This window comes from Peromyscus maniculatus, chromosome 19 (genome assembly GCF_049852395.1).
Source record: "Peromyscus maniculatus bairdii isolate BWxNUB_F1_BW_parent chromosome 19, HU_Pman_BW_mat_3.1, whole genome shotgun sequence".
In the NCBI taxonomy this organism is placed as follows: Eukaryota; Metazoa; Chordata; class Mammalia; order Rodentia; family Cricetidae; genus Peromyscus; species Peromyscus maniculatus.
In genome coordinates, this window is record NC_134870.1 from 35953807 (window position 1) to 35966444 (window position 12638).

The 12638-nt window shown below is 47.1% G+C and overlaps 1 protein-coding gene across 7 annotated transcripts in view; it reads right to left on the reverse strand.

Annotated features, from left to right (window-relative positions):
* Mcc (MCC regulator of Wnt signaling pathway) overlaps positions 1-12638 on the reverse strand; it is a 326031-nt gene that overhangs the window by 39995 nt on the left and 273398 nt on the right. For all 7 annotated transcript variants that reach the window (XM_042263722.2, XM_006977669.4, XM_076555203.1 and 4 more), the window contains 4 exons: positions 9170-9316; positions 8027-8116; positions 6740-6888; positions 353-493 (listed from right to left, as the gene is read on the reverse strand). In XM_042263722.2, the coding sequence (XP_042119656.2) occupies positions 353-493; positions 6740-6888; positions 8027-8116; positions 9170-9316 (527 nt within the window). The remainder of the gene's footprint in view (positions 1-352; positions 494-6739; positions 6889-8026; positions 8117-9169; positions 9317-12638) is intronic.

A 12638-nucleotide genomic window follows, 5' to 3' on the forward strand; every position in this document is an offset into this window, starting at 1 on the left:
CCTAGCACTCAAGAGGCGGGTGGATCTCTGTGAATTTGAGGCCAGCCTGGTCTACAAAACAAGTTAGCAAGTTCCAGGACAGCCAGAGCTACACAGAGAAACCCTGACTCAGGAAAAAAATAAACAAATACATTTATTCACTTTTTTGCCAAGCCTGACAACCATGGTTTGAAACCTGGAACCCATACAGTGCAATGAGAGAAGAGATTCCCATGTTCTCTTCTGACTTCCACACACGCGTTGTGGCATGTATGCACCCATGTGTGCATGCACACAGCAAATGAATAAATAAGTTAACAAATAAATAAATAAAGGCACACCCAGGACGTCCTCCCGTCTCTGGCTCTCCCACCTGTACTGCAGGGCCAGCCTCAGCGCGGTGGCGTTGGATTCGTATTTTCCCACCAGCATGCTCATCCTCTCGGCATTGCTTTTACACTCCTCCAGGGTGATGGTGAGGAGATCGTTTTGGGATTTGAGGTGCTCGATCCGGCTACAGAGAAAGAGACACAGATGTCACTTGCACACATGCATGCTGGGACTGTGATCTGACGTTTTACTTGGCTCCCTGACGTGTAGGCTGGATAGTCATGGTAAGGTAACGGGGGGGGGGTGGGTGGGGGGGATCAGCAGATAAAGTGCCTGCCATGCAAGCAGGAGGACCTGGGTGTAGACCCCCCCCCCCAGCACAGGCATGGCGGTGTTCGTCTGTACGTCTGGTGATACGGGTATGGGGGTCTGGGGGAACAGAGTCAAGCAGCTTCCTGGAAGACCCGCTGGCCGGCCAGCCCAGCCAACTGGTGAGCTCAGGGTTTGCTGAGAGGCCCCATCTCACAAACTAGGACAGTGACGAGCCATAGCGGAAGATGCCTAATGTCCGCCTCTGGCTTCTACACACGTGCACAGGTGAGTACACACAGGAGCACATACATATAACACCGACAAACACACACACGCAGATACCTATGCCTGTATAACGCACAGGTGATATGGGAGGCTGAAGACACCGCTCAGTCAAGTGAAATGCTTGTGGTGAGAGCGAGAGGAGCTGAGTTCACTCCCCAGCACCCACTTAAAAGCCAGGCAAAGTGGTGTTGTCTGTAACCCCAGCCCTGGAGAGGTGAGGAAGGGAGATCTATGGAGTTTGCTCACCAGGCAGCCTAACCAAATTGGCGAGCTCCAGATTCAGGTAAGAGACGCTGCCCCATGAAAAGAAGGTGAAAGAGTGATTGAGAAAGATGCTTGGTGCTTACTTTTCCTCTACACATACACAGATGTGCATGAAGTTGTATGCACAACACACACACACACACACACACACACACACACACACACACACACACACATGATATGGCATTCTTGGGCATTTTAGCAAGTATAACTTACACAAAACAATCATTAAATTCAGTGTGAATAAAAAACAAAAACTTGGGCCTGAGTGTGGTGGTGCACATCTTTAATCTCAGCACTCAAGAGTTAGGTGGATCTCCTTAGGTTCAAGGCCAACTGCTCTACACAGTGAGTTCCAGGATAGCCATGGCTATGTAGAGAGACTCTGACTCAAAAAACAAACAATAACAACAACAAAATGAGACTGGTATCCAGCTATGCTTCGCCTATGCCATGCATCTGTACTGTGTGAGGCCATGGTTCTAACACTAAAGAAAGCAACAGCTCTGGCACCCCATAGCTCTTCAGAGTAACTCCAACTATGCTGCAACAAGCCATATTGCCTGGGGCAATAAACCACACCTTGGTCATAAGGGCTGCTGTTTACTGAGCCTGCCCAATCAGGTGTGATGACCCCTGTCATCCAGATGAGGAGATACAGGTACTGAAAGGTCAAGTTCCTTGACCTGGAACTTAACCAGGTTGGTCAGCCCAGATTCCCTGCTCTTAACCACACCCTACAGAGCACTAGCAAAGGTAAACTGGTGAGCAATCAGGAAAATGCCACCAGGTTGTCCTTAAGTGGGTAATGGACCAGGGACCTGCTGTGGAATAATCCTGTACACTATGAAGATGTGTTGCTCTCATTGTTAATAAAAAGCTGATTGGCCAATGTGCTAGGCAGGATTTTTAGGGCAGAGAGGATGTTGAGGAGAAGAAGGACAGAGTCTGAGGAGACGCCATGAGACACAGAGCAAGCAGGATGGGAACTATGTAGATAAGGTAAACAAATGAGCCTTGGGGCAGCATATAGATGAATAGAAATGGGTTAAGTTATAAGAGCTAGCTAAAAACAAGCCTAAGCTATCAATTGAGCATTTATAATTAATATTAAGTCACTGTGTGGTTATTTGGGAACTAACTGGAGGGGAAGAAAAATCTGTCTACAGAGACCCATGACCATGTCCAAAGGGCCTTCTAGGTCGGATGTCTAGCAATACCAGTGACTAATATAATCAGCAGTAAGAACTTTGAGGTTTATATTAGATTCAGAACTGTAAATTCTAACTAATGAGTTTGAGGGAAAGCCAGAAAACAAATGTTAACCCTTTAGCTTCTCCATTTTCTGTCCTAAGACATCTGGTTGTGGTCATTCATTTTCCACAGAACCCACTCTTTCACTGTCTTCATAGCAGCAAGTCTTCGAGAGACTTGGGGTTTACCCCAGAAACTGCAAGAGACTCCTGAGGGTGGTGGGAGTGTGGAAGCCACTGGCCTTGAGCATAAATTTTAGGGCAGCATAGAGATTCCTAGAGGGGACATATCTGCTGGGAGAGTCATGAAGACTCCTATGGGCCATAGTGAGTAAGGTATTTCTAACAAACACTTTTCTGCTTTTGTTCATTTTGGCTTCTTCCAATGGTTGCCACTTTCTCATTTATGATTCCAGTGGAGTGGTCCCTGCTAATTAGAAGCCATTTACCCCATGACTGACTTCCATGTGGCTGAGTGTGAACCATCCCTGCCTGAAACACCTTCCTTGCTCAGGTCAGAACACTCTGGCTGGCCTTCTTCTGAATGTAAAGGCTGTGAGGGTTGATGTTTCTCGGGGCTCAGGCTTGGGGTCCCATCTTCTGTCAACACTCTCCTTAGGGGTGGTTCTATCCAATCTGTGACTCCAAGAAGCATTTTGGTTTCCATGGCGTCCCATCGTTTCTAGCCCACACCTCCCTCTGAGTGTCCGTCCCACACATCAGCTGCCTCCTGGCATTTCCATTCAGGGGGGTGTGGTGGGTCACACACTGCCTCCAATTTAACACTGAAAGGGGTGCTTAATTTTCTTTAACCTGCTCTCCTTCACCTTCCCCATATTAGTAGTCACCACCACCATTCACCTAACACCACAGGCTAGCATGGGAGCATCCCTGAGACCCTTCCTTACAGTCAGACCTAATGAGGCTTCTCATATCCTGAACCCATTATGTTCTGTGCCTCCTGGCCCATCACAGACATCTCTCCGCTCCCACTCTTGCTATCCTTTACCTCTAAGCTCCAGAAGGCAGAACAGGTTTTGTTCTTCCCGTGGAAAAATGCCTTCCGACTATATTTAGGCTAAAGAGTAAAATCTGCTGTGGAATCCGAATCTGCATCCATGCCAGCCGCTGCCTGGTGACTGCTTCTCCCTTGCCTCCTGTACATCCTCTCCATGCTAGCCATTGTCTGGTGCCCCACCCCCTTGCTTGTATAGTTCCTCCTTTACATCACCTTTGTCCAGCCTGGAGGTTAAGACTTCCAGCCTTGTCATCGTGGCTCCTTTTTCCTTTAAACCTCAAGACAAACCTTCCTTCTTTAGAGACACCTTACCAGGCCACTTGTCAAGGAACAACCTCAGGTAAGGGACATAGCTCGGTGGTAGAATGGTTGGAAAGCTTGTACAGTGTCCTGGCTTTAACCTCCAGCACCCAAAGTGACAACACTAACAAGTAAAGAACTCTTGACTCTTTCAGGGTCTTGGAGACGTCTTTTCTTGGAACTTCCTCTACTGTGTTTTGTCTGTATTTCCTAACAGAATATAAGCTTCATGAGATTAAGGGCCTTCTCTGCTTTGATTTGTTTTTCATGTTGCATAGTACACAGTAGGCGCTTAACACAGATGTGCAACATGTGTAAATACAGTTTTGAGTAAGTGTGCTCCCCTACCCCAAGAAAATCTGAACCAAAGGCTAGCATTTTTTAAAAGAGAATATTAGGACTTTAATGTTGAGACGATTAAAAAATAGTCATTAAGGCATAGTGTTTCTAAGAAGCCCCAGGTTCCAGGACACAGCCATGATCATTGGACAACAGGGTTAGTGTGGTGGTATTCTAATTGTACTGAAATGTGGTTTTGATTGTATGTTAATAAATAAAGTTGCTCAGGGGTCAGAGCTATTAGAGCCATAGACAGAGTGTGGAGGTGGTGGCGCACGCCTTTAATCCCATAGATCTCTGTGTGTTCAGGGATACAGCCAGCATTGGAGACATATGCCTTTAAGACCTGGGGGGCTGTGCATACAGACAGTGACGAGGCAGTCACGTGTTTGGGTTTACAACCAATGAGAAGGCAGAATGACTATGAAACGACTTACACACAGGGAAATAGCTCTTTTTCAGGAAGCTGGGACCACCGCAGGAGGAAGGGTGAGATTTTAGCTCTGAGCTCTGATCTCTTGACTTTCTCTTTTACATTGGTTCTGTGTTTCTTATTTAATAAGACGGTTGGTTACATCTACAGGTTAGGGCAAAGGGCAGGGTCTGAAATTCTGCCTTTGTTAAATAACTCCTCTGGACTTCATCACTTAACTTTCAACCTCAAAGCTTTTATTTATTTCTTTTTCATTTGCAAGGGACTAGCCTTAGACTCACAAGTTGAACATGAAGAGGTTTTCTGTGAGAATCCATTGTCAACATCTGTTGTGAGCATCCATTGTGTGCTGCTGAACACATAACCTGAGCTTCGAGTACTAAATAGTACCCACCCCTTCTCTGTTCTCTCTTGGGTGCATATTACTGAGAAGAATATGCAAGTTCAGCAACAAAGCAGACCTTTGAAATCCCAGAGAAGTGATCTTCAGCTAAAGGCTTAAGGCATATGGGCATGGGGCCCCCTAAAGACACATGGCTTCCTTCAGTCTCGAAGGGCATATCTGCTTCAGGGCTAAGCAGTTCTAGGCTAGTGGAGAAAAATGCTGCTGCCTTGTTACTAGGTGATCCTCGGGACTGGCACTGTAAAGGACTTTGGATTTAATAAGGAAACCACTTAATTTCAAGATTTAAAAGTGATTGGACTGGAGGGATGTTTCATCAGTTAAAAGCACATACTGGCTGGGTGGTGGTGGTGGCGGTGGCGGCGGCGGCGGCGGCGGCGGCGGCGGCGGCGGCGGCGCACACCTTTAATCCCAGCACTTGGGAGGCAGAGCCAGGTGGGTCTCTGTGAGTTCGAGGCCAGCCTAGTCTACAGAGTGAGATTCAGGACAGGCACCAAGACTACACAGAAAAACCCTGTCTCGAAAAACCAAAAAAAAAAAAAAAAAAAAAGGAAAGCACATGCTGTTCTTGCAGAGGATCCAAGTTCGATTCCCAGCACTTATGCTGGGCATCTTACAAGCTCCTGTAACTCTAGCTCCAGAGAGATCTGATGCCTCTGGCCTCCACAGGTACCTGGTACTCACATGCTCATACTCACACAGACATAGACACATGTACATTAATTTAAGAAAATAATCGTTAAAATGACCTAGATCACCACATTCCTTTTGTTCTCCACGACTAAAACAGCTTCCTATCAGCGGGGAGTAACAAGCTAGTTTGATTTATTCCATTTTGCCACACACAAGAGGAATGGAATTCGGTAATGATAGATGGGAATTAGCGTTCACATTCCTTCTTGATTAGCTCATGAGCCTTCCAAGCTCTTCCTGCGCTCTCACTGAAGACTGCTAAGTCAAGGCAGCCACATCATTCCTGGAGACTGTTCAGCCGGCCATTCTGCTATCATGGAATCGAGTCTGAGTCAGGGTGATTAGCGGGTTTGGCTACGGCACTTCTTAGCTTTTGAAGCAGCTCCCTCATCACTAAGATTACACTCAAGCCTGTCTTTGCCAAGAGGCAGGAGTGCATACTCCAACTGCGGGAGAATCGGGAAGAACGCATAAAGCTGTTATACAGCAAACTCGTCCAGTTAGGATAGGATCAGGACATCCTATTTATGCTTGAGCAAAAAGGAAATCAGTCCACCCTCAGAAGAAGCAGAGAATTCAACCAATGTGCGGGGCCAATGCCAAGAAGGGCTCCAGCACATTGTCTGTGCTCCTTCTGGCAAACACAAGCACCCCCAGACACTGACTCAACATTCCAGGACTTCCCACTGTGACTCTCTGCAGCACAGCCCCATACAGTTGGCAGCCATCTATGACCTACTTGACATTCTCTATGGATTGCACCCAGGACTCCCTACATACTTGGAAGGGTCCAAAGTGAAATGAGAAGGCGGGGCCCCTTGTTCACCAACTATTAAGGATTTAGAATAGTAACAGCAGAGTCAGACAGAATGCGTCTGCACAACCGTTCTAAGGATGAGCCCCCCCACCCCCACCCCCACCCCACCCCCACCCCGTGTGAACGTGTGTCCCAGCCCTGTGAAGTTGATCGTGACTGCCACAAGCTCTCCTCCATCTCAATCCCAGATGACCAGCCTGGCCATCTCACTGGAGGTCACAGCTCTCAAGCCAGTTTGGATGAAATTTTAGAAGGAGGGGTGGGGAGCAGCTCCCGCCCCCGCCCCCAATGAAACACACCACGTTGCTCTCACCTGTTCAAACGCTCTGTTTCCACCTCAAACTCTCTAATCTTGCTTTCGGAGATGGCAGATCCATGTGAGTAGAGCGTTTGGAAAATTTCCTGGATATTGGAGCAGTCCTGGAGTGAGTGGGCCAGGTGTTCTGCCACGCTGCTGGAAACCTGTACCAAGGAACGTAAGTCCCACCAGAGACGCCAGGTCAGGAGCACTGGTCCCCAGGCACAATTTGCACATACAACAGCTTAAAGACAAAATGCTTTAAGAATTTGGCACCAGGAGATGGTTACTCTTCTGAGTCTCATGGGTCTCGGTTGGTATAACTCGAGCATTCAAAACAAGTGTGAAAGAATTACATGAAACTCAATCAGCTCGCAGCTGCACCTCCTAAGAAAGTGATGCTGGGAATCAACAAGCAGGCAAGATCAGTTCTGGAGTACTGAAAATTCTGGACATTAAATACAGTCTGGGCCTCCTTCCCTCACCCTGGACTCCTGGCACTCTCGAGTCATAGTCTCTGGTGACTGTGGCCCCAAAGAGAGGCTGTTCCCTTTATCCTCACAGTTGGGTTTTGACACAGAATCTGAATGCATGTGATGTTTGCTTAGTATAAAACTTCCAAGTAGGAAATTAAAGGGAGTTTTGGGATTTTTTTTTTTTTTTTTAGGTTCTCTCCTCTTGCCCTAGGATCAAAAGGCTAGCTCTCCCAGCTTCATGCCTAATCCTAAAACATCCTCCTTAAAGAACTGAAACTGTTCCCCTGTCGCCTCTCCAGCCATGAGTCTCACTCCCTGCGGGTTCCAGGCTCCAGCTATGAAGACTCTCATACTAAACAGGCAGATCCTGTCCATTCTCCGCTAGCTCTGGGCCACACTTCAAAAACAGCATTCCCTGTCCCTGGACAGTGTGTTCCCTTCAAGATGTGTGTGCAAAGACACAGTTCTTTTGGAGTTTTCCAACTCCCTGGGTCTCTGTGGAGCAAGGTGATATAAAGCAGATATCTCCAGACATTCATTGACATCACCAAGTAACTATATAAATGTTATTTCTTTTTTGGAAGATTTCAAGTGTGTGGGGGTTGGGGGCGGGGTGGGAGAGAGATCTCCCTTAAAGCTGAAGTAGCAATTCACCATTTAGAAACTTTACACGTTTCACTTGGCTTCTGTGGAATGAAACTGTTAGGATTCATTTTATAATTAACTGATAAACTGGAAGTGAACAATGACTTTTCCATCCTCTAGGAACCATAGTCTGTGCGGCTGTATTAGGTTCTTTCTTCCCCTACCCCTCGCCGACACTCACCCCAATGCTACTGATTTCGGATCCCAGGACTGGCCGATCAGATGACGATGATTCAGATCTTGTCTTTGATAGCTTCACCCTCTCAGCAATCTTAAAATAAATGAATAAATAAATAAACAACTAAATAAATAAATATCAGAAAGTCCACACCACTCCCCCACATACATTGAGGCCATGCTTACACAATTTTTAGCCAGGTCAACTAAAGTGATTCATCAAAACAATTCAGTGATTTCAGCCTTGCTACCATAAACTTGAAATGTGGCTTCTCAGGCTCAGCACATTTGGGGCTGGACAGCCTGGGGAGGGAAGAGATCTTCTGCCCTCTGTGAACTATTGTGCAGCATCTCTGGACTCTAGCCACAAGATGCCAGTAGCACGCCAGCTGTAACCATTCACAATGTTCCTTAGGGGACAAAAATCACTTGTGGTTGAGAAACAGTGGTTTCACCTAACTCACTAAACTGAAAGGTTTTATTTTGTGGAGACTATCAGGGCCGCCAGGCAGGAAGACACCTGCCATTTATACCACAGGACAGGCTCATTTTAGAAGATCGTATGAAAGCATTGTGTGCTGCGGCAGAGAACAGTGGTAATGATGTATTTTTCTTTTCTTTTCTTTATTGTGACAGTGTCTCACTATGTACCCCTGGGTGGCCTGGAACTCAAAGTGATCCTCCTGCCTCTGCCTCCTCACTGGAATTACATGTAGGCACACAACTCCACACTTAGCTCTGTGATGTGTTTCTTTTGCTGGCGTAGCTGTCAGTCTTCTGAGGGGGATAATGATTGCTTTATCACTCAGGGTCCCCTCAGGGCTGAACCTTAGTTCCTTGAAAGCAAGTACCCATCCACTGCGAGGTCACACTTGACAAAACTCTCCACAATGGCCTGTCAGCTGTGACATTTTCCAGCAGGCTGATTAATGAGGGCTGTTATACAGGTTGCAACTGAGAGAGACTTAAACCTATTAGTGGGTTATCTCTCCCTGCAGCTTGGCTTGAGAGGGTTGACACTCAGTCCCAGGGGAAGCCTCTAGGGTCTGTGCACTGGTATGTCTGCCCAATGGCGGGTTCAGCCACAGCTGGGCTCTTCAGAGGAGGAATGTTCCGACCCACCAGACGCATCCCCCCGGGAGCTCACCTTGGCGATGGGGATGTCATTGCTGCTGCTGCTGGTGCTCAGCTCTCCAGTGCTGGGGTTAATCGGGCGATTGGCAGAAGTAAGGCGACCAGGGCTCGAAGGTCCAGTGGCTTGGACACTCTGCAGTCGAGTTTGGAGCTCTCGGACCTGAAACCATAATCCCTTTAGACAGAGCTGGTGATTTCCCAGGTCGAAGAGCAAAAGAGCCAGGAGGTCAATGGCAACGTTTCCAACTGTGATGCTCAGCTGGTCAGGTCCCCTGAAGCCACTGTATCCTTAAGGGGAGTCACTGCTGACCAATCAGGAAGGAGAACATGCCAACTCAGCACCGGATGCTTCCAATCCAGGAGGAGGCACACCATTAAGGAGTGCTTGTTTATACAGCAGAGAAGCACCCGATGCCATGGTGAGCAGTGTAGATAAGGATGTGATTGCTAGCCTTAGGAAACTTGGAGCCCACACAAGGTAGCGAACAAGAGTCCTAACACACACATACACACAAATGCTAGAAATATCATTCTCAGTCGCTCCAAGGCAGCAGAACATGGAAAGACCCTGTCTCTACCTGAAGTACTCCAGAGAATGTAAGGGGGTATGCACGTGACAGGAGACCTGGGTTATGTAGGAGAAAGTGTCACGGGTATGCTTAGCAGAGGAATGGCTGGGGTAGGGTGGGGTTGGGGAATAGAATTGTCTGCACAGTGTCTGGAAGATATACAGTACTGGACAAAGTGTTGTTAGAGACAGGGGCTTTGGGAGAGGGGTGAGACCAGGATAGAGCGACAGTGAAGGTACCAGCAGCGTTCCTCCAGACAGCCAAGGCTAGGAGCATCCCTGGCACAGTGGGAAGCATAAAAACTCAGCGGTGAAGAGCACTGGCTGCTCTTCCAGAAGACCAGGGTTCGATTCCAGCACCCACGTGGAGGCTTATAAATATTTCTAACTACAGTCCCATGGGACAAGATATCCTGTTCTAGCCTACATAAGCACTAGTCACACATGTGATGATCAGTCATACATGCAGGGAAAGCACCCATACACATAACATTAAAAAATAAAGTGACACAATCACACCACAATGAATGTCTAAATCTCACTCATCTGTGGTTACTGCTCTGTGACCAATGGGAGAAATATCCCAGCAAATGAGGACAGTTGCTACCTTTCTGATAACCATGGGCACACTTTTATCATCAGAGTATAAGGACTATTATCAAACTTATTTATGCAACCAAGAGGACCTTGAACTTCTGATCTTCCTGTCTTTACCTCTTGAGTGCTAGGATTACAGGGACGTGCTATCAAACCTGGTTTATTATACTTCAGGTTGACTGCAGCACTGAAAACTTCTTATGAACGAAGCATCAGACTTGGACACCAAGAAGCCATACTTGGACATTTAGAGTAGGGTTTTCTAAACTTTATGGTTTACCAGATCCCCCTTACAGGGCTAGTCTGAAACCTAGGTGGCAGATCCCCCCCCCCAACCCCGCCCCCCCCCCCCCCCCCCCCGCTGTGGTTCAGATTTATTGATGTTGCATGAAGCCAGGACTCTGTACCTCTAATGAGCATTACATCCAAAGATGTAAATGCTGGGTGTCAGGGAGGCATTCCTTGAGCGGCTGACCCAAGGCTATACAGCATTATGGTCTCACACACAGGCGGAGCAGAGCCAAACCCCCATACCACAGGGGTTTGGTCTTGCTGCTACAGCCCTTCCAGGCAAGGGCAGAGAGCAGGTATCCAGTCCATGTCCCCCCCCCCCCCCCCCCCCCCCGCCTGCCCCCTATAAGAGCTTCTCATAGAAAGCTTTCATACTGAATGTCTGGGCTATCACTACCCTGCTATCTTGGGAACCAAAAGTAATTGAAGTTTCAATAATTCATCAACATATTATAAGCCAAAATAGGGAAATTCCCTTGGAGCAAATTGCGTTCAATTGTGAAGCCGATCAAAAGAGCCTGATACTTTGCTGGAAACATTTGCTGGAGATGTGCATTGTCCTCACAAAGACAACAGACGCACGGGCCACATCAAAACAGGGTGCAGACCATAAAGACACATGCTTGCCAGAGTCAAATGGAATTCCTGGTGGGAGAATTTTCTGGAATAGTCCCTAACCAAAGGCAGTGTCCGTGTGGAGGTTCATCAGGCCACTTGGCAGAGGGGAGGGCCCATGCTCCCACTAAGTTCCCAGGCAGCTAGCTTCCCTGGTGCAGTCTGTGAGGTCCTGAATAATTGACAAAGTTAACATCACTCTAAAACTTCCATCCCATCTACACTGAACAGGAAACAATCAATGGCCTGCTCCTAGAACACCACTCAGCCGACTCTTCTTGGTGTGTTTGTTTGTTTGGTTGGTTGGTTGGTGAGGTTTTTTGAGTCAGGATCTTATTCTTTAGCCCAGGCTGACCTTGGATCTTTTAGCAATTGTCCTGCCTCAGTTTCTCCAGTACAAGGATTCAGGCATGAGCCACCATGGTTTGCTTTTGAAAAATGCAAATAGTCCTAGCAAATATATTAAAACACCATTAAAGCTGACCTATGTTTTAGAAATGTTTGCTTTCCTAATCACAAAGGTAATGAATGTTGACTGTGGAAAAGCTAAGTCGCACTGCCAGTTAAAAGGGAAAGGTTTGTCTGTCCCTTCAAATTGCTCTCTGACAATTGCTTCTAGTCATTTTCCATATGCATCCATGTGCTTAAATAATTTCTAAATCTATACATTTTTATTTTAAAGGCTAGGAACTCCATGAAAATTAAAGAATGGCAAATTGCTGTGGGATGTTCTGTATGTCCTGTGGGAGCCCTTCTTGGGTTCCTCATGGCTTTACCCAGCAGGTCCGCATAGAGGATGATTAGGACCACGAGCCTGAGTGCATGTGTCTGAGATGGTCTGCACTTGGCTGTGCTGGGGGATGGTCTGTATGGCAAATTGTTCTGATTGGTCAATAAAGAAAACCTGATTGGCCGTGGCTAGGCAGGAAGTATAGGCGGGACTAACAGAGAGGTGAAATAAAAGAACAAGAAGGCAGAAGGGGTCACTGCCAGCCGCCTGCCAGGAAAAGCAGCATGAAAAGATATCGGTAAGCCACGAGCCGCATGGCAAGGTATAGATTTATAGAAATGGATTAATTTAAGCTATAAGAACAGTTAGCAAGAAGCCTGCCACGGCCATACAGTTTTTAAGCAATATAAGTCTCGGTGTTTACTTGGTTGGGTCTGAGCAGCTGTGGGACTGGCGGGTGACAAAGATTTGTCCTGACTCTGGGCAAGGCAAGAAAACTCTAGCTACAGCAAATACCTTCCTTTTGAACTATGTCTTATTTCTTAATGACTGTGTTCATCAATAGGCAAAATCCCACCTGAAGGGAGTCTAGTCAGCTATACAGAAAGAAGGGCAATTGGGGGGAATACATTACCTTCTCTTAGAGATCTGAGGTGAAATTAAATGACCCAATACTCAGAA